Genomic DNA, 18319 nt, shown 5'->3' on the forward strand with positions numbered 1-18319 from the left:
CTTCACACCTGTGAACACTGAGAAGGTACCAGAGGCTCCTGAGGATGCTAGGGGCTGGGGCTGGTACTGTCAGGGTCTCAAAGGCTGCCCACTCTGACCAAGGGTCTCTTCTGCCTACTCCTGCAGGCTGGCTCAGGGTGCTGCAGCTTTGGGGTACAGGGCAGTACATATGCCCTGTGGGCAATCCAAAGGCTTTCCAAGGGGAAAGTTGGCAGCCAGGGCTGGGCCTGGGTAGGGGGCCTGGCCTGACTGCCCACCCTCACACCCAGACCACTCACTGGCCCACTCCTCTCCCCAACGTCGAGGATCCCCACCGTCCTCACCACCAGAGTGGATGACAGTGAACAAGGCAGAAATGACACAGACATGGTTCTGTACAAAACCTGAAATATTTTTACTCTTTTAAAACTTTGATCTAAGTTACCTTAGACCTCATGGACTCGATACAAGAGTAATATGAATTGGGAAATAAAACACTTTAATAGCCACAATAAACTTTGTTAGAAATGTACATGTTGCCAAAATAATAATAATAAAATTAAAAAAATAAAAGAGAGAGAGAGAGGAAGAGAGAGAACAGCTTGATGGCCAGGTTAGATTATATAAATGTTCAACAAGGACAGGAAAGGAAACCTTCAAAACGCCGGGTCGGAATAGTCAGGGCCCCACAAGGCTCACCCCTCCCAGCCTCTGGGTCCCGGGGCTGCATCCCCCAAACAGGATGAGCAAGGGTGGCAAGGCCCACGCAAAGCTGCCTCTCCTCATGGACAGAACACCCAGGGATGGGCATATAAACAAAGCTCATAAGAAATGTACAAATATAAAAAGCTACAAACATTAATAAATTACAGCATCACAAAACACAGAAACACTTCACAAGGTGCTAGTAAAATAACTGTACCCCCACCCCCTTCATCAACAAGAAGGAAAGAAAGAGCTGGTATTCAAGTTGAAGATTCCTCTTCAAATGTGTCTGAAATAGATCTTTTGTGTACTGTTTGCTTCTGTAAAGACAGATATAAGGCTGCAAAGACATCACTTGTTTTTCAGGCAATACCTTAGTTCCTAAAAGAAAAAATAATAATAATAACCATAATAATACAAAGAAAGAAGGAAAAGGAAAAGCATCGGAAACCCAACTGTTCATCATACTCGGCAAAAAACTCGTATAAATGTTAATGAAGGACTCTATAGAAAGAAATTCCTAAAGATACTTTTACTCTTATAAAAAAGAAGTTATTTAAAAAGCTATTTACACGCTACATTCTATGAAAAATATGCTTCAGGAAATACATCTAAAATTAAAATACAGGATTGCCTGAGAAACAAATCCAGCCCCTCCGTGTCGATGGGCAGACACGTGGTCCAGGAGCCACCCATGCACTCGACACCAAACGTTAACAGGTGACAAGACAGAAGTGCCTGGCCCCCAAGTCCTCGGGCCACCCGGCCACCATCTGCCCCACCAGGCGTATGGCGGGGTGCCTTGGCTGGGAAGTGCTTCTCGGAGTATAGATGGTCAGGCTGGACGGGGACCACCCATGTGGCTTAGCCTGGGCCCCCTGGGCCCCACACTGTGTCTGGGCCTGAACCCTTCCCTGGGGACCCCATGAGGGCTTCCCCCCCAACACTGACACACTGACCCTGCTGATGGCCCCAGCCAGCCCTGAGAAATGCCCCAGGCATTCAGGGTGCAACACCCACCATCCGGCCCACCACCCACCAGCCGGGGAGCACAGAGGCTCCTCTCCTGGCTGGGCCCAACAGTCTCTGGACTTGTCTGAGAATCACTTGGGAAGAGAAGGGGGGCACATACACACCCCGATCTCTCCTCCTCTTCCTCTCTAGTGTTCTTTGCCTTTTTTAAAGCCTCTGGAGGCTACCAGCCTGTGGCCAGCTCAGACTCTGGGCCTGGTGAGCATTGGCTCACTCCTCCTTCCTTGAAGGACTCATGCTCCCAGTAGAGCTGCAAAGGCCCTGCAATCACACCCATGCTCGGGGATGCCTGGAGGCTGTCCTGAAACTGGAATGGTCCTCAAACTGGCAGGGCCACGTTTCGGGAACTGGTCACTCTAAGCAACTTGAGAAAGGACGTCTGTCCGTATTGGCGAGCTCCGCCCGCTGAAGCAACAGATGCTCATGTGAGGGGGATGGTTGCCGGGAAGAGGCCAGGCCCTCCCTGGGGTGAGGCAGCAAGGCCACCCTCCTGGGGGCTGATGTTTTAGCAGGGCTCCAAGGGTCCTGAGCGGAGCAGAAGGATCCTGGCTTTCCAAACTTTAAAGGAGCAGTTTTCCATTCCGATGAATTTTCAAAATTTTCCCAAGCCTCTGTTTGGCAGTGGCCATGCCCTTTTTTGTACGCTTTCCTGGGGGAGGCAGAGACACAAAAAGGACAGATGAGTGACAGGAGCAGCATGTGGGATGGGGGTCTGTAACCCTCCTGAGCCCCCACCCTGTCTGTAAAATGGGCCTGCAATTCCCAGGTCCAGGGAGTTCTGCATCCCTCCAAAACCACCAATTGTCAACAAAGCACCCCACTCAGAGGCTATGTCGACAAGGGGTTGGGCCGTGGTGAGTAGGGTAGGGACAGGCCAGGGATGGCATTAGGGCCACCTAGAGCCACACTCCCCATGTCCATGGCCGGCTGGGCCTCACGCCCATGGTGCAAGGGATCTGGGGGATGACAGTGGGGAATGCCACGAGACCCGGCCAGCCGTCCCACCCCTAATTCACACAGAGGAGCCTGGGTCACCTTAGGCTCCTCCCAGTGAATCCTCGGCAAACCACCAACCACACTCTGACTTCAAGCCAGGCCCCAAAGCCGAGGCCCTGGGAGTCTGAAGGGCCAGACCTAACTCCAAGGTAACCAGAACCCCCCTGGTGAGTAACCAGAGCTCTTGGTCTTGAAAGGGACCATTTGTTTCACATACTGACGGAGTGCCTGGACATACACACCCCTGGCTGCAGGGACAAAGGAGACCTGTGGTCATCCACAGGGACAGTCTGCAAGTCTAGGTGACTCAGGGTCGGCGGGCAAGGTACCTTTGGCAGCGGTGTTGTTGGGGGATGACGAGGAGGGCCTCCTCGTGGTGAGGAAGACCCCAGGGGCCATGGGCTGAGAGGCACGGCCGGCTTGGGCCCCAGCAAAGGCGCCGGCTGCCGTGTACTCGTGGTCAACCAGGCTGCTGCTGTGGGACTCTGGTGGGGGCTCAGGTGAGCTGCCCTCCTGTGAGGCCTGGCTGCTGGCCGTGCTGGTGGAGGCCGGGGTGGTGGAGGCCGGGGTGGTAGAGGCCGAGGTGGTAGAGGCCGAGGTGGTGGAGGCCAAGGTGGTGGAGGCCGAGGTGGTGGAGGCCGAGGTGGTGCCGGCAGAGGCAGAGGCGGAAGGGGAGGTGGTGTTGGGAGCCAGCTTCCTTTTGGTGTTCTTTTTCTTTTTGCTTTTCTGCTCCTCCTTTGAACAAAACATGCAGGTGTGTCACCCCACAGGGCTGGCCAGGCTTCGGACACTGGGAAGCAGCCTGCAGCCTGGGAGCAGCCTGGTCTGCTGTGCACAAGGCTTCTCCCATGGAGCTGAGCGAGCCAGCACTGCAGGAGCAGAAAGGGCTGGATCACACCCGAGCCCCACCGCCAGCCACCACGAGCTCTGCAGAGCAGTACTGGGGCCTGTGGAGAGACCACCAGGCCCCCCTCTGTGAGGTGGGCCGTCCCGGACACAGGGACGTGCGGGATGTGGCACCAGCACTCAGCTGTAGTGGACAGCCTCAATCTGAGTTTACCTATCGGTGGACACGTAGTATGGGCCCCCGCCCCCATCACCCTAACCCCCTCCATTCCCCACCACCCCACTCCGAGCTGCCATGAGACTCCTGCCACCAGTTCCCAGCTTCTCTGCTTCCCACTAGCAGGGACTTGGGAGCCTAGAGGAACCGGGGTCGGCAATACTCAAATGTCCCCAAGGCTGTGACAGCCCCAGACTGGGTGGTCTCCGTACATGAAGGTGGGGGGAGCAGAGGCATCTGGGGAGCCTGAGCCCAGGAGGGGGCCCCCTCCTCACCTGCTGGGACAGTTTGGCTGCAGCAGCTGCCAGCCCGGTCTCAATGGAGGCCACTCTGGTCCCCTCACGCACAGGCCTGTCCTGCCTTGGCACCGACGGGCCGACCCTCGCTGCGGGAGAGAAGGTCAGCCTGCCTCGAGCAGCCACCCACTGCCTGTGCGCCCTCCTGGGATCCCCCAGCCCTGCCCCAGTTTGTCCCCAAATCCCAGGGACAAGACAACTCGGGGAGTGTCAGCATGGGCCCCAACCTGGTGTGGGGCTGGTTTCCCTACACCAGCAAGACAGGAGAGGTCAGGAGGGAAGTCACGTGCTAGGTGAGCCAGACCCCCACCCCGCTGGCTGCCATGATCGGGGGCCAGGTGCAATCGTGACCCTCCCAGGGCTGTTCATTGAGGAGAAACTAGGCAGAGGGCCACCTCAAGACAGGGACATCGCACTGCCCTATTGGCAGGAGCTGGGATGCCTTTGGGCGAGCTTGCAAAAGCACCTGGGCTGAGGTCCCGGGAGAAAGAAGTGGAACCCCAGTCAGGCTCCCGCAGGCAAGTGACACCCTGTCTGAGCCCCCGCACAGAGCTAGTGGGTGTGGAACACGGCTGCTGGCCTTCGTGTGTGGATGGAGCTCCCCTTCCAGCCCCCAGCACTACCTGTCGGGCTGTAGGGAGCATCATCTGAGCCTTTCCTCTTCTTGGAACGGGACTTGAAAACAGGACTGTCCTCATCCGACTCCAGGGAGGGGTAAACTAGAGCGGCAAAGGGGAGAAGGGCTGGGCTGCTGGTGTGGCCACAGGAGGGTGGCTGCTGCAGGCTACTGGCAGAGCTTATGACCGGCATCCCCCAGGCTGTCCCCAGGCTGCAGAGCACCAGCCCTCCTGGTGTGGCTGCCACACGCATAGGCACAGGTGGCCTCTGAAATTGTCAAGCCCAGGCCCCCTTGAGGTCCAGAGAGGGCCAGACAAGGGGCTCCATCCAGCCCCCATGACCAGCTGTTCCTACCCCAGCCTGGCCACCGCACCCACTTGAATGCCCAATTCTCAAAACGTCTCCTCTGCTGCTATCAGAGAAGAAAACATCTGATGTCCACGGAACTGAGTGGCTCTGAAGGACCCCAGGCTAACCTCAGCAAGTCTCTGGAGGAGGGAGACCCACACGGCAGCCCTGGGTGACTCACTGGGTACCTCCTCCCATTACAGGTTCAACCTCCAAGGCTTGTGACACCCGAACTCAGAAAATGGTGCCCAGAAAATGGAGTTCACTCCGCTGTTGATCTGTCAGACCACGGCAGGCCCCTCAGTGAGGCCTGAAAGTGTCCACCAGATATGGCAGCTCCAGCCTCACCACGGGAGGGCTCTCCAGGGACAGGGTCTCCAGGACAAATACACTGCCCTCAGACCATCAGGACTGAACTGAAAACAGGCCCTGCACCATGGGGGCCAGCACGGCCCTGACCCTGAGGAGCACAGCGCACCCTGCGGGGGCTGGGACATCTATGGGCAATGGGCTGAGGCATGGAGGCAGGTCTTCACTCCAAGTCCCCTCCCAGGCGGCCAACAGCAGCTCCTTCAGAGCCCGTTGGAACCCAAAGTGCCAGGCCTGGAAGGAAGGGCTGCAGTGGGAGGCGAGGGGCCATGCCCCTGGGCAGAGGCCACAGCTATGGCCCAGCCACCAACTCACTGCCCACCTCAGACTCAGGGCCACAAAGCCACTCTGGGCCTCAGTTTCTCTGTCTACACAGACATAGGATGGACACGGTCTCAATGTGTCTGAAATGGTATAGCCACGTGGAGAACAGTTGGGCAGGTTCTCAGAAGGTGAAACAGGCAGCGACCCAGGTATACACCACAGGAGCACCATAGACACAGGCCATACAAAACTCCCTGCACACCAACATTCACAGCAGCACTGTTCACAACTGCCAAAAGGTGGAAGCCATCCAAGTGCCTGTGGATGGATAAAGGGATAAACAAACGTGGTGTGTCCACGTGGTGGAATAGTATTCAGCCATCAAAAGGAACAAAGAGCTGACATGTGCTACATCGTGGATGAAGCCTGAAGAGTATGCTAATGAAAGAAGACAGGCACCAAAGGCCAAGCACTGTGCAATTCTGTTCACGTGACACACCCTGATTAGGAATATCTGCAAGGCAGCATAAATCAGTGGCTGCCAGGGGCCAGAGGAGACGTACTGACTCTTAACAGGTACAGCGCAGGGTTTCCTTTCTGGATGACGAAACGTTCTCAAATTGGGTATGATGATGGTGGCATGCACATCCCTCCAAATACACTAAGCACCCCTGAGTTACATGCTTTTAAAGGGTGACTTTTAAGGTCTGTGAATCATATCCATAAGAGGGCCCGGCTCCCAACCCCCAGGTCTAGCGCCCCTCCCCGCACAGCGGCGCTCACCGTAGTCCGAGTCCTTGAAGCAGGCGTCCAGGTGGTCCTGCTCCTCCTCGTAATCATCCAGGTCCACACTGTTCTTGGCCGCCCTCTTCAGCAGCCGCTTGCCTGCGCTCTTACTGCCAGCCCCGTTCTTCCGGGTGCCATGGGCCGCCAGCGAGCTGCCCTTGGCCTGGCCAGCACCCCATGTGGTCTGCAGGCAGGAGTCGGAGGCCTGCAGGTTGGCCATGGACAGCATTCCCTGAATGGCTTCCTGTGTGCTGGGGGAGGCGGGGGGCTGGCTGGAGGCACAGAGAGACAGGCACTCAGCCCATGGCCCACACATCCTCCCACTCAGCAGCCAGCAGAGGGTGTGGGGTGGAGGATAGTGGTAGCTGATAACTCCCCCATGGAAAGAGCCAGCTATCCCCGTCCCCTACCCTCCGTTCCCACCCCCCAACACCAAAGGAGGGCTGGAGGCCTTGGGACAGAGAGGGGCATAAAGAGAGAAGAGAGGGAGGGGATGAAGAGGGGCAGAGGGATAGAAGGTGGTAGACAAAGGTGCCATAACTCCTGATCTCTCCTACCAAAAGGTCAACAAGCAGATTCCCCCAGGGACCCAGGCCACGCTCCTCCCTCCCTCTTCCACTCCAGCTGGTTTTGTGCATGCCTCCACCCACCGTGGACTCCTGCGCTCAGCCCCAGCCCCAAGCGCTCCCTCCCCCATGTCTTCAAGGGCATCCTCCCATCTGGTACCTGAGATGGGGCAGCACAGCCCTCTCCCTCCCATGGCACTCGATCTCCCCAGGTGACTCACACCATCTTTTCATGACTGCACCTGCACCAGCACCCAGACCCTCACCCTTGCCCATCACCCCAGGCTTTTGTCCACCTGGGTCAGGATGGCCCACCCCAGCCTCTGGGGAGCCTGGCCATACCTCTCATTGCTCCCTGGGACCCTAGGAAGCAGGACCTGGAGTGGGGCACTGCTTAGCCCTCCTCCCTGGTCGCAGACCCAGGAGGCCCAGGAGCCCCAGCAGCGGGCCCGCCCTGTGTGTCTGACATCCAGGCTCCCTCCTGCCTGCCCCATGTGCCCCCAGGGGATGGACCCACCTGCAGGGCTGCCAGACCCAGAAGCAGCCCCCAAAAGTGCCAGTCCACATGGGCCCCTGGTGGTTCTGCATGGTCCCTGCTCCCTCCTCCACTTCCGAGAAGTATTGGAAGCATGTTTAGTAAGACATTAGAACAAGAAGGAGTCCCTGCTCAGAAATAAGGTTCCCAAGATTGAGGCTGGAGGGTGCAGGGAGATGGAGCTGGCCCCAGGAAGCACAGACACAGAGGGTGGTCCCCTGTGGGCCTGGGGGCCCACCGAGGCAAGCTTGGACAAAAGCCATCCTGTGAGGGGTACTGCTGGGCTCCAGGCCAAGGACTCTGCCCCAAGCCAGGAGGAGGCGACGGGCAGGCGCCTCTCTGGGCAGCGCTGCACGAATACCACTTCCCCAAGCCCTGCCCGAGACACACTGGACCACAGCGTTTTGGGGTTTTGCTGGAAGCAAATGGATTACGGCTCCAAAGGCCCAAACAATGGGAAAAATCAAGTATGGTCAGACCGCTGTGGAGAGTCGGGAGCCTTCCAGCAGACTCTCCACCTGCCCCAGCATACCCCCGACCCCCACTGTCCCGCGCCATGACGGCAAAGGGCTACCCAGACCCAGCCAAGAGAACACGGCATTTGGTAGCGGTAATATCATTGTTGTACCATCATCGCTGATGCTTTCTGAGCCCGGACAGGTCCCCGACCCAGCACTAGAGCCAGCAAGAGCTGATAGCTGGCCCCCATCCTCTGCCAGGCTCGCCAGTGCTCTACGAATGAGGCCCTTCCAGGCTCACCCTGAAGGTCTCAGGCACCCTCACCCAGCCTCATGGCCCAGACAAACACCTGGCTTCCTGCAGGGATGGGAGGGTGGGGGCCGGGACACTCACCACGAGGGTCCTCCGGGAGCCAACATGGAAGCCAGCCGCCTGCCTGTGCAGTCTGGACCTCATGGTCCCAGCCCAGCTCGGCTGCAACCTGAGAGGGAGGGGCCTTGGAGCCCAGGGCTGCAGGCTGTCCACGTGGGCCGGCGAATCAAGGAGCAAAGTCTAACTAGTGCGCATGGAAAATAATACCTTAATCCTCCAATTATCATACCAAAATCCTCTCTTTCCCTCGCCCCCAGTCAGTAAACACTAAGGAAACCATCCACAAGAAATTAACATATTTTCCTCCATTTTCTTCAGCTGCCTTTTTCCAAACAGCAAATACTTAAAACAGAGCAAATGGACCATCAAACACTGACCTACACTCCAAATGAGAGACCTGGGAAAGGAACTGCCTGCGGCGGCCGAGGAGACCCAGCCCCAGCAGGCACACATGCACGTGTGCAGGCGTGTGTGAGCACATACGTGTGTGCCTACGGAGCAGTTCACAGCGCATCCTCAAACTGGCTGCCCTCCTCCCGGCAGGCTGCATCCAGGTTCAGTCAGGAGCCCAAGCTGCAGCACCCGTGTCCCAGCTCCATGCAGAGTTCTGGCACCAGCCCCATCTGCCCTCATCCCAGGGGTGCCTCTCCCTGGGACTCATGGGGGACCCAGGGTGTGTAGGGCACTTCTCCAGGGTCTGAGCATCAACCGGTCACTGAGGTCCCAGCTAGCCATAGCCTTCCCAGAAGAAAGGCACCTCCAAAGAGGTGAGGGGCCAGCCCGGGCACCAGCACCTTCCAGGAAAAGGGGGTTCACAGCCAGGCTTCTCCTCCTGGCAAAGGGCCTCAGGTCTGGGTCCCTCCCACCACTGCAAAGGCCACAGGGCATCTCTGCAGTGAGGGGCTTAGGTTTGCTCATCTACAGAAACCACTTAATGCTGAACAGGAAATCTGCACCCCACAGCTCTGTAGAAGCCTCCAGCCATACACTCCACTCCCATGAGAGAAGGCGCCTATGGCTGTCTGTGAGCATAACACTGCACAAATAATGGTAATTTATGAAAGAAAATACAACCATTTGATTTAGCAAGAACGCTTTTCAATCAAGCCCTAATCCGCCTCCCGGAGTCCCACTGTCTAAGACGGGGCTGACGTGCTGCCTCCACGGGCTCATGTAGCCCCTGGACCTCGATTCTGGAAGCACAGACTGAGAGGCAGAGGGGGATGGGTGGAGCGCAGATCTGGAGGACCAAGCGAACCCCGAGCAGGTCACATGAGCCCTGACTTCCTCAAGCCAAGTCCCTTCTGGCTGGATGTCACCGCCCAGCATGGTTAACATTCCAAGACCCCCACGCTTGGGTTCCATTATCAGCAGATGGAGATTCTGGCCCTGCCTCTGCCACTTCCTGGCGGTGCGGCCTTGAGCAAGTCACCGAAGCTCTCTGAGCCTCAGTTTCCCCATCAGTGCAGCAGGACTCTCCTGCTGGCTCGAGGACTAGGAGGGGAGCCACCCCCCACCATGGTGGCTGAGGTCCCCAGAATGGGGAGGCTACAGGGGGCGTGGGCCCTGATCCCTTGGTTGTCTGTCTGTGGTACATGTGGAAAAAAAAAAAAATGGCCATGATGCATAAAAACAAAAGTTAATTGGGATCAAAAGAGAATTTAACTGGGACCACCATGAGAAAAACAAGCCCAGTGGCCTTCCACCAATGCAAAACCCAAAGAGGATGAATCCATTTCTCTCAAAGCAAAGGACTGCAATTGGGCAGGCCTAGGTAGAGAAGACCGCCTGAGCTGAGCAGACACGTGTCCTGGCCTGCCCGACCGCCCAGAATCTCAGGGCCTCCGGGAAAGAACAGCATATACACCAGCAGCCAGTGGGCTCCTGAGGCCGCAGATCTGGATGCACACAGGTCTCGAGGACAGCGTGGTTTGGTTCCCACACACCCCCCAGCTGGTGTGGGAATCTGGGACCCCTGGCCGACCCAGCCCCTCCTCAGGGAGTGGGCTCTCACGTCCCCGAGCTCTGAAGCCATCATCTCCCTTGCCGCAGGTAAGGGCTCTGCAGGGAAGCCAGCTTGGGGTCCCAGAGAGGCCCATTAAATGCCCTTGAGCCCGACACTGGGCACACACTGTGGAATTTTTCTTATGTTATTTTTATGGCATTCAGGAAGTGATGAGACAGAGACAGCTGGGCGTCCTGGCCTGGAACAACCCTGACACCCTCCAGGTGCCCAGCCTGGCCCTGCTTCCCCACAGGCACCTAGAGGTATGGTGGCCCCACAGACTCCTCCCTCCATGGCCCCAACGCGGAACGACTTCTCACCTGACTCCCCATCTAGCATCTAGAATCATCCGTCCTCAGAGCTCTGTGCCCTTGCTCAGGAGCTCTGCAACACACAGGACCGGCACAGCCAGCCCCCTCTCACCTCTCTGGCCACCTGGCACCATCTCTGCCAGGCAGGGGTCCTGCTCTGGCCGCCTGGCCTCTGGGACGTGGGCTGACGGAGCCCTGCCTGGCCCACCTCTGTGGAAGCACCCACTTCCCCAAGATCCCCGTGGGCACCGGGCCTACCTGTTGGGGTTGTACTCGAGCGCGCCGACCTCCTCGCTGGCCTGCAGCAGGTCCAAGATGCCCGCAGCCGAACCCCCGCCATCCTTCTTCACTTTGGCATTGCGGGCGGGCTTAGTGTCCGTGTCTATGTGCAGCGAACCCTCATCAGAGGAGTCATCACTCTGCTGTGGGGACAGAGTAGCTGGTCGGAAAAGGACTTGGGGGTAGGGGTAGGGACTACTGTTTCCCTTCAGTGAGAAAAAGAGGTTTTTAAAGAGCCTGTCCTTGTAATGAGCACCATGGGGCTGGCTGACCAGACACAGAGCAGGGCACAGGTGCCAGAGCTCTGCGCTGGGATCTTGGAGCCCCGCCTGCACCATTTCCCCAGGTGAACCTTGGTTCACAGGACCTTACGTGAGACTCCAATATTGAACATAGATACAAGAGGAGTCGGCGTGGCTGGACTGGGAACAGGCAGTGTGCCTGCACCTGAGGGACACCGGTTAATAGCCCCTGGCAAGTGGCTCTGCAGGGACACCTTGGGCTCTGCAGGCAGGGTATGACCCCAACAGGGAACCTGGCTTTCTTGGAGACGGCCACTGCATCCTGGGTTGGACATGCATGGCCTTGGAGGACATCTAACTTAACCCCCACACGTTTGGTGCAAGACCCAAGCCCCAGCAGGTCTGGCCTGCTACTCCCTGTACCCCAGTCCTCCGGCATCAAGGAGATGCACTATCTTCACAGTGGATCTGACTACGGAGGGCAGCTCCCAAGGCCCCACCACTCACAGAGACCTGCAGACCTTCCACAAGTCCCACATCTGCTTTTGTCCCTTTGTGCAGGGTCCCGGGGCTCAGAGCTCCACATCTGGAGCCCAGCCAGCCTCCCCAGGAGAACGTCCCCCTCTGCTCTCCACGCAGAAAGCTCAGTCACCCAGAAGGCACTCGCTTACCTTGTAGAGAGCCGAGTCCAGCTTTGGCTTCGTAATGGGCGTGGGCAGCGGCTCCTTCTTGTCCAGTAGGACTGAAAGCAGAGCATATGGGAGTCAGCAGCAGTTTTGGAGGAGCAGAGGGGGACCCTGGTCCAGCCACACCCGATGCCCACTCCACATGCCTGAGATGGCCTATACGGGGCTGGGCCTGCCCCCTCCCCATGTCCCCCCAACTCACAGGACAAGTCCCTCTTCGGAGCATTTTTCTTCCTCCTAATAGGAAATTCGTCAATCTTGAGCTCCCCATCATCCGACACGTACTCATACTCATCCCGCACTGGCTGGGGCTTGTCCTCCTTGAAGTTCTGCAAGGCTCCAAACACCCCTGGGCCTGGCTGTGGCTTGAGGGCCTTGGAGCTGGGGCGGCAGAAGTAGGCCGGTCAGTGGACATTCACACAGCCTGGCTAGTGCCTCCAGCACCACCCCCCACAGGCCTTGGAGGACCAACAGCCAGGCTGGAGCCTTCCCAACCCCACAGCCTCCTCTCCAATGTCGTGACCCCAGTGAAGACAGCGCACAACCCACAGGGTGTATGCCTGGCCCTTTCTCGGGCTATTTAAGGTTGTGCCCCCCACTGCCCCCTCACCCTAGCCAACGGATGAGCACGCCTTCTTTCAGGCTGCCCTGGGGCCTGATATAGGCCCAGTGTCAGATGGAGCCGGTGCCAACTGGCCTGGGTTTTCTACAGAGCTATTCTAGAAAAATAATTTCAGGGCCGAGGTGTAGACACAATAGTCTAAAAGGTTTCACACAACTCATCTCTCTCCTGGGGCAAGATAGGGCTACTGCAAACGAGGAGAGTCCAGCGCTCCAGCCGCTGTCTCCCTGTGAGCTGAGGGCACAAGCGCACACTCAGCAGTGGGGACAGCAGGCAGGGCACAGGCATCTGCGATTCTCAACAGGTACAGCTCTGATTCCCAACAACGGAAACACACAGGACGGCTGGCAGTGAGCCCTGCTGGGTGTAGTCATGAGCTACGTAACACAACACTCACGTACACACACACCCATGTACATACACACAGGTGTGCCATAGTTATAGAATCATGTCTCCCTTTCTCCCTTCCATTTCTAAACTCTGTAGCGCAGTCGGTCAGTCATAGAGTTAATGCTGTGCAGAAGCTCCCCGGGACCCAGCAGCTGAGCTTCAGATACATCAAGGCCGTGCTCAGGGCCATGAAGTCAGGGCAACCGGGCCCCTGCAGATCAGACCCAATCCACCTGCTCACCAAGCAGCCTTGGCACATTGCCGCGAGCTCTTGGGAATAACAGGCCCACTTGTGCCAGGCTCTTCAAGAGCACAAGATGCTGACAGGCTCTGTTCCCCCACCACCTAAAAATGGCCTTCTCCCCCCATCTTGCAGATGAGAAAACTCAGGCCTACAGCAGAAAAGTGGCCCCATTCCCACTGGGACGTGTCTGCTTCCTGATTGCTGGGCACCCACCCTGGACTTTGGATTCAGCATACAACTGGGTGTGGGACCGAAGCCACCGAGGGGCTTCTTGGTGGGCACAGGGTGTCTGGCCCACCAACCTCCCATCTGGCCAGCCCACCACACTGGTCAGCAGATGGAGACCCCTTATACAGTCCAGAACCCGGACACACCAGCTCACACACACATACCCTCCCAGGCGAGGTGCCCCCATCTCTCAGCTCAGTGCCGTCTCCTCCAGGAAGCCCTCCCACCAACTCCCTTGGACACACAAGGCCTCCACAGCACCCCAGGCCCCACAAATCCTTCTTCCATGGCCCCCATCACGGCCATAATTTTAGATGGATTTGAGAGTGTTGGATTCATACCAGTCTCTCCCCACTGGCCTCTAGACTCCAAGGTCAAGATCCTGACCCCCACCACGTCCTCTGTGCCAGCCCAGGACAGCCACTCGGCTAACATCTGCCCAGTCACACTCTCCTACTCCTTGCTGGCGCACACCACTGCCCCTCCCCACCTACCCAAGCCTTTTGGCTTAGGAGGCAGGAAGGGAGTCTGCCTGGAGGCGCTCATGAGGGGTGTGCTGAGCAACACAGCCCTGGCTGTGGCTTGGGTGCAGCCAGCTCCGAAGGGGGGCTCACCGCGGAGCCCTCCAGGAGGGTGTATGTGTGTGTCGTGTGTGCACAAGCAGGGGATGTGTGTGTGTGATGTGGGGGGGCGGTGTTCAGGGTGTGTGTGTGGCACGTGACACACGTGCAACCAACCCCTCCTGGCACGAGCACGCACGTACCCTAGCAGTTTCTTGTTGGAGAAGGAAAATGAGAACTTGTTGTCCTTGTTCCCTGACAGAGGAGACTTCTCCAACTTCTGCTCTTCCTCCATCTTCAGTAGGGAGTCGGGTTTGCTGTTCTGAAAAGCAAACCCAGGACCATCCCTGAGCCCCACACAGGAGCCCAGTGGGCAGAGGCAGCTGGACTGGGCAGCCTCCTCCCTCTGACATGTCACCTGGGGACCCACTGCAGCCCCACAGGACCTGCCCACAGGACCTGCCCTCGGATGCTGCCCAGCTCCAGGGAGTGTGAGCTTGAACCAGGGCAGGCCACAAAGGGCAACGCCGTCCATGCTCTTAGGTCGAGATGTGCCCAGGCCAGCCCCTCAGAAGGTAGCTCCATGGAAGCCACGTGCACACCCAGACCCTCAAGGACCTTCACGGCACTGCCCACCTGCAGACAGGCAGACACACACCTGACATCCCCCACAGGCACACACACACACACACACACACACACCACCAAGCCCACACTTGCCCCACACACCACCTTCTTTCACTAACATAGCACCTCCCTGAGGGTAGATTCACTCACCAGCATACCTGTACACACACATCTTACCTTGTACTTCCACTTGGCCTCCGACTTGGTCTTAGTCTGCTCTCGGATTTCCAACCTCTCCACGTCGTTCTGCGTGCTGATAACCTCCTTGTTGGGCACACTCAGGACATTCTTTGTGGCCTAGAAAATACTAGCCATTATCTGGTAGCGGACATGGGTGGGCAGCAGGCCTCCATCAGGCTACAGTACAAAGTGAGTTCCTGCCTCCTGCTGGCCTACATGCATCAGCTAATCCGTCAATCAATCTACCCAACCACCCATCCAACTAACCATCCATCCATCCACCCACCCATCCATTTATCCACCATCTACCTATCTACCCACCCATCCACCCACCACCCATCTATCTACCCATCCATCCACCCAACCACCCATCCACCCACCCATCCACTCATACATTCACCAACCATCCATCTATCCACCAATCCATCCATCAAACCATTCACCCACACATTCATTCATCTACTCTTACTCCTCCCTCCCTCCCTTCCTTCCTCTCTCCTTCCTTCGTTCCATCCATTCATTCATTCATACATTCATCTACCCTCTTCGCCTTGAGGAAGGGAAGATCAATGTGCCCCACTTAAGCCCTGCAACACTAGCTCCAGTGGCCACCAAACCCCTGGGAAGTGAGCAATGACCGCCCACCAGCAGGAAATCACTCAATGTGGCCTGGTCTCAGGGACTCATGGTCCCCAAAGCCCACACCTAAGACCCTCTACTCACATTGGTGGGTCCTCAGGGCCAGGCCTGCCTCTCTCACTGCCACAGGGGCTCAGGCCCCCCAAGGACCTGCCCCCATCACTGGCTCCACCCCTGCCTCCCCACTGCCCTCCACTGGTGCCTCACCCACCTTCAGGTCTCAGCCAATGTCTGGGCCCCAGGGAAGACTCAGCCGGCTTGTCCCCCCAGATGACCCTCAGTGGTGCCACCCTGACCCAGCAGAGACTCTGCTGCCTTCATCATGAGGGTCTCTCCCCAGCTGCCCACTACACCAAGCTTGTTGGGGCAGAGCCCAGCTGCCCTGGGTCTCTAGCATAAGAACATGGCAGCCCCAGCACCATCCCGCAGGCCTGGTCCTCGGAGGTGTCTGCAGGCCTGCTGACTAGAGGTGGGGAGGGTGAGGCCACCCACCTTGCCCTTCTTAGGAGGCTCAATCTTGGTCAGTGCCTCCTTGGTGTGGGCCTCCAGCAGGTCCAGGTTGGGGATGGTGGGTGAAGCCGAGCCCCTGCACTTCTTCCCCTTCTTCTTGCCCCCGTCCTTGAGCTTCAGGGATTTGGGAGGCTTGGGGGGCTTTGGGGGCTTGGGAACTTTGGACGGCTTGGGCATCTTCACGGTTTTGGGAGTCTTTTTTTTGGACACTTTCTCCAGGAAGGACCGAGGAGGGCTGGCCTCAATGGGGGATGGGGGCTCCTCCTTTTCTCGGTCCCCAAAACAGACCTCGTCCGAGGAGACGGCCGCAGTTACTTCAGGTCGGGAGGCCTTGGAGGCATTCTGGGAAAAGGACAGGGAGAGGTGACCAACCACACCCTGCCAGGAGGGTCTCACAGCCCCAGGCCATGGGAGACACTCGAGCGGAAAAGGAGCATCTGTCTACATCATCAGTGACACGCTCACATTCATCCTACACCATCTGTGTGACAGGCTCACATCCATCTACACCATCTGTGTGACATATTCACATCTGTCCCACACCATCCGTGAGGCAGGGTGCCATCCATCTACATCACCAACCACTTGACCCCTTTACCTCCTTGGTGGGGACTAGACAGGCTCACACAAGCAGGGTCTCAAGGGGCTGAAGTCCCCCCTGCAGAGTCCTTCCCCACCCCCACAGGGAGCTGGAGGGAGACCCCACACTGATTCCCAGGGCTCCCACCAGAAGACTGCAAGTCTACCACCGGGACCTAGGAGTCCAGAGCCATCATGCAGGTGACCCCGCCCCAGAGGGCTAAAGGAGGGGCTGCCTCACACATGGCCATCTCTGGAGGGATACCCAGGGAAGACAGGCAGAGGCCTCCCTCAACCAGGGTCAGCGGGCCCCCGAGGTCAGCCCTACCTCACTGAGCCGGATCTCTTTGGCAAGGTCTTTGATGAGCTGCGATGGTTTGAAGTGCTCTGGTAGCTCATCTTCATGCTCCGCCAAAGCCTGCAGGACAGCCACGCACAGGGTCAGCGGGTCAGCCACCGAGTCTGGGCACCGATGCCCACCCACCCTCCACCCACAGGGGCCCCAAGCAGCCTCAGCTTCTGTGGTTCCTGACTCAGGCCCTCTGTCCCTCCAGGCTGTCCCCCCATCTACCCACCCAGGACCTCTGGGCCCCTGCCGTCCCGACAGGCACAAGGGCAGGTGCTGCCAAAGGTGTGGACTGGCTGCATGGGGTCCTAAGGGAGTTAGCCCACTCTGGCCAGACACTGCCCCACCGAGGAGGCCCTGCCGTGACTCCACCCTACAGGTGTGGACTGGCTGCATGGGGTCCTAAGGGAGTTAGCCCACTCTGGCCAGACGCTGCCCCAACGAGGAGGGCCTGCCGTGACTCCACCCTACAGGTGTGGACTGGCTGCATGGGGTCCTAAGGGAGTTAGCCCACTCTGGCCAGACGCTGCCCCAACGAGGAGGCCCTGCCGTGACTCCACCCTACAGGTGTGGACTGGCTGCATGGGGTCCTAAGGGAGTTAGCCCACTCTGGCCAGACGCTGCCCCAACGAGGAGGCCCTGCCGTGACTCCACCCTACAGGTGTGGACTGGCTGCATGGGGTCCTAAGGGAGTTAGCCCACTCCGGCCAGACACTGCCCCAACGAGGAGGCCCTGCCGTGACTCCACCCTACAGGTGGACAAACAAGTCCCCGAGAGGAGGGGGTGCCTGAGTCCCCCACCAGTTGTGAAGTGAATGTGGGCCATCCCTTCTTCCTGGGCACGAGGCCACTCCGCCTGGCCATACAGCTGACGTGAGGTAGGAGGGACACCCTGCATTACTCCAGGCCTTGAGGCAAGAGAAGATGTAGCTGAAAGGGGGCTCTAGGAGGGTACCTGCTGCCCCACCTCCTGGACTCCCCACCCCCACAAGGCCTCCTGCAGGCCTGATGGGATCTGCTCAGACTATGCTGGCACCCCTGATTGGGAGAGAGTCCCTTGGCAGCGGACAGGGAGTCCCAAGGCTGACCAGGCCTCTCCACTCCCTCTGTCCCAACAATCCAGGCAAGATGCCAAAGGAAGTTGGAAGCTGCTTCTCTGGACGCTCCATTAGAAGTAGCTGCTGCATGGATGCTAGTGAGGGTGCTAACGCTTTACAGTGGGGGCATGAGGTGGGGCCCAGACATGCTGCTTCAAGAGAGCCATGAGGGGCAAAGGGCAGTGCTACTGTGGTGGTGGTGGTGGGGGGTGATGGAGGGGCATGGGGCAAAGGGACTGTCCTAGTCACAGAGCAAAGCCAGCTTCTGAGTTGATGCCTGGGACAGCCAGTAGGACAAAGAGGACATCTCCACTCTCCTCTTCAGAGCCCTGAACATCCAACCAGTCACCGACTCGAGTCCTCCCTGCTCCCTGTGCTTTTGGGTT

At 58.1% G+C, this 18319-nt stretch overlaps 1 protein-coding gene across 3 annotated transcripts in view; it reads right to left on the reverse strand.

Moving 5' to 3' along the window:
* Positions 1 to 370: 370 nt before the first annotated feature.
* Positions 371 to 18319, reverse strand: part of PHF2 (PHD finger protein 2) — a 94554-nt gene continuing 76605 nt past the window's right edge. The window contains exons 11-22 of one of the 3 annotated variants that reach the window (XM_067744890.1): positions 16819 to 16908; positions 15894 to 16253; positions 14760 to 14879; positions 14159 to 14277; positions 12114 to 12292; positions 11897 to 11967; positions 10963 to 11123; positions 6454 to 6728; positions 4695 to 4790; positions 4051 to 4160; positions 3042 to 3447; positions 371 to 2365 (exon numbers count right to left, since the gene is read on the reverse strand). In XM_067744890.1, the coding sequence (XP_067600991.1) occupies positions 2277 to 2365; positions 3042 to 3447; positions 4051 to 4160; positions 4695 to 4790; positions 6454 to 6728; positions 10963 to 11123; positions 11897 to 11967; positions 12114 to 12292; positions 14159 to 14277; positions 14760 to 14879; positions 15894 to 16253; positions 16819 to 16908 (2076 nt within the window). In that variant the 3' untranslated portion in view covers positions 371 to 2276. Of the gene's footprint in view, positions 2366 to 3041; positions 3448 to 4050; positions 4161 to 4694; positions 4791 to 6453; positions 6729 to 10962; positions 11127 to 11896; positions 11968 to 12113; positions 12293 to 14158; positions 14278 to 14759; positions 14880 to 15893; positions 16254 to 16818; positions 16909 to 18319 lie in introns of all 3 variants that reach the window. The other 2 variants (XM_067744891.1, XM_067744889.1) reach the window with 2 other exon arrangements.

Source organism: Pseudorca crassidens, chromosome 7, assembly GCF_039906515.1.
Source record: "Pseudorca crassidens isolate mPseCra1 chromosome 7, mPseCra1.hap1, whole genome shotgun sequence".
Classification (NCBI taxonomy): Eukaryota; Metazoa; Chordata; class Mammalia; order Artiodactyla; family Delphinidae; genus Pseudorca; species Pseudorca crassidens.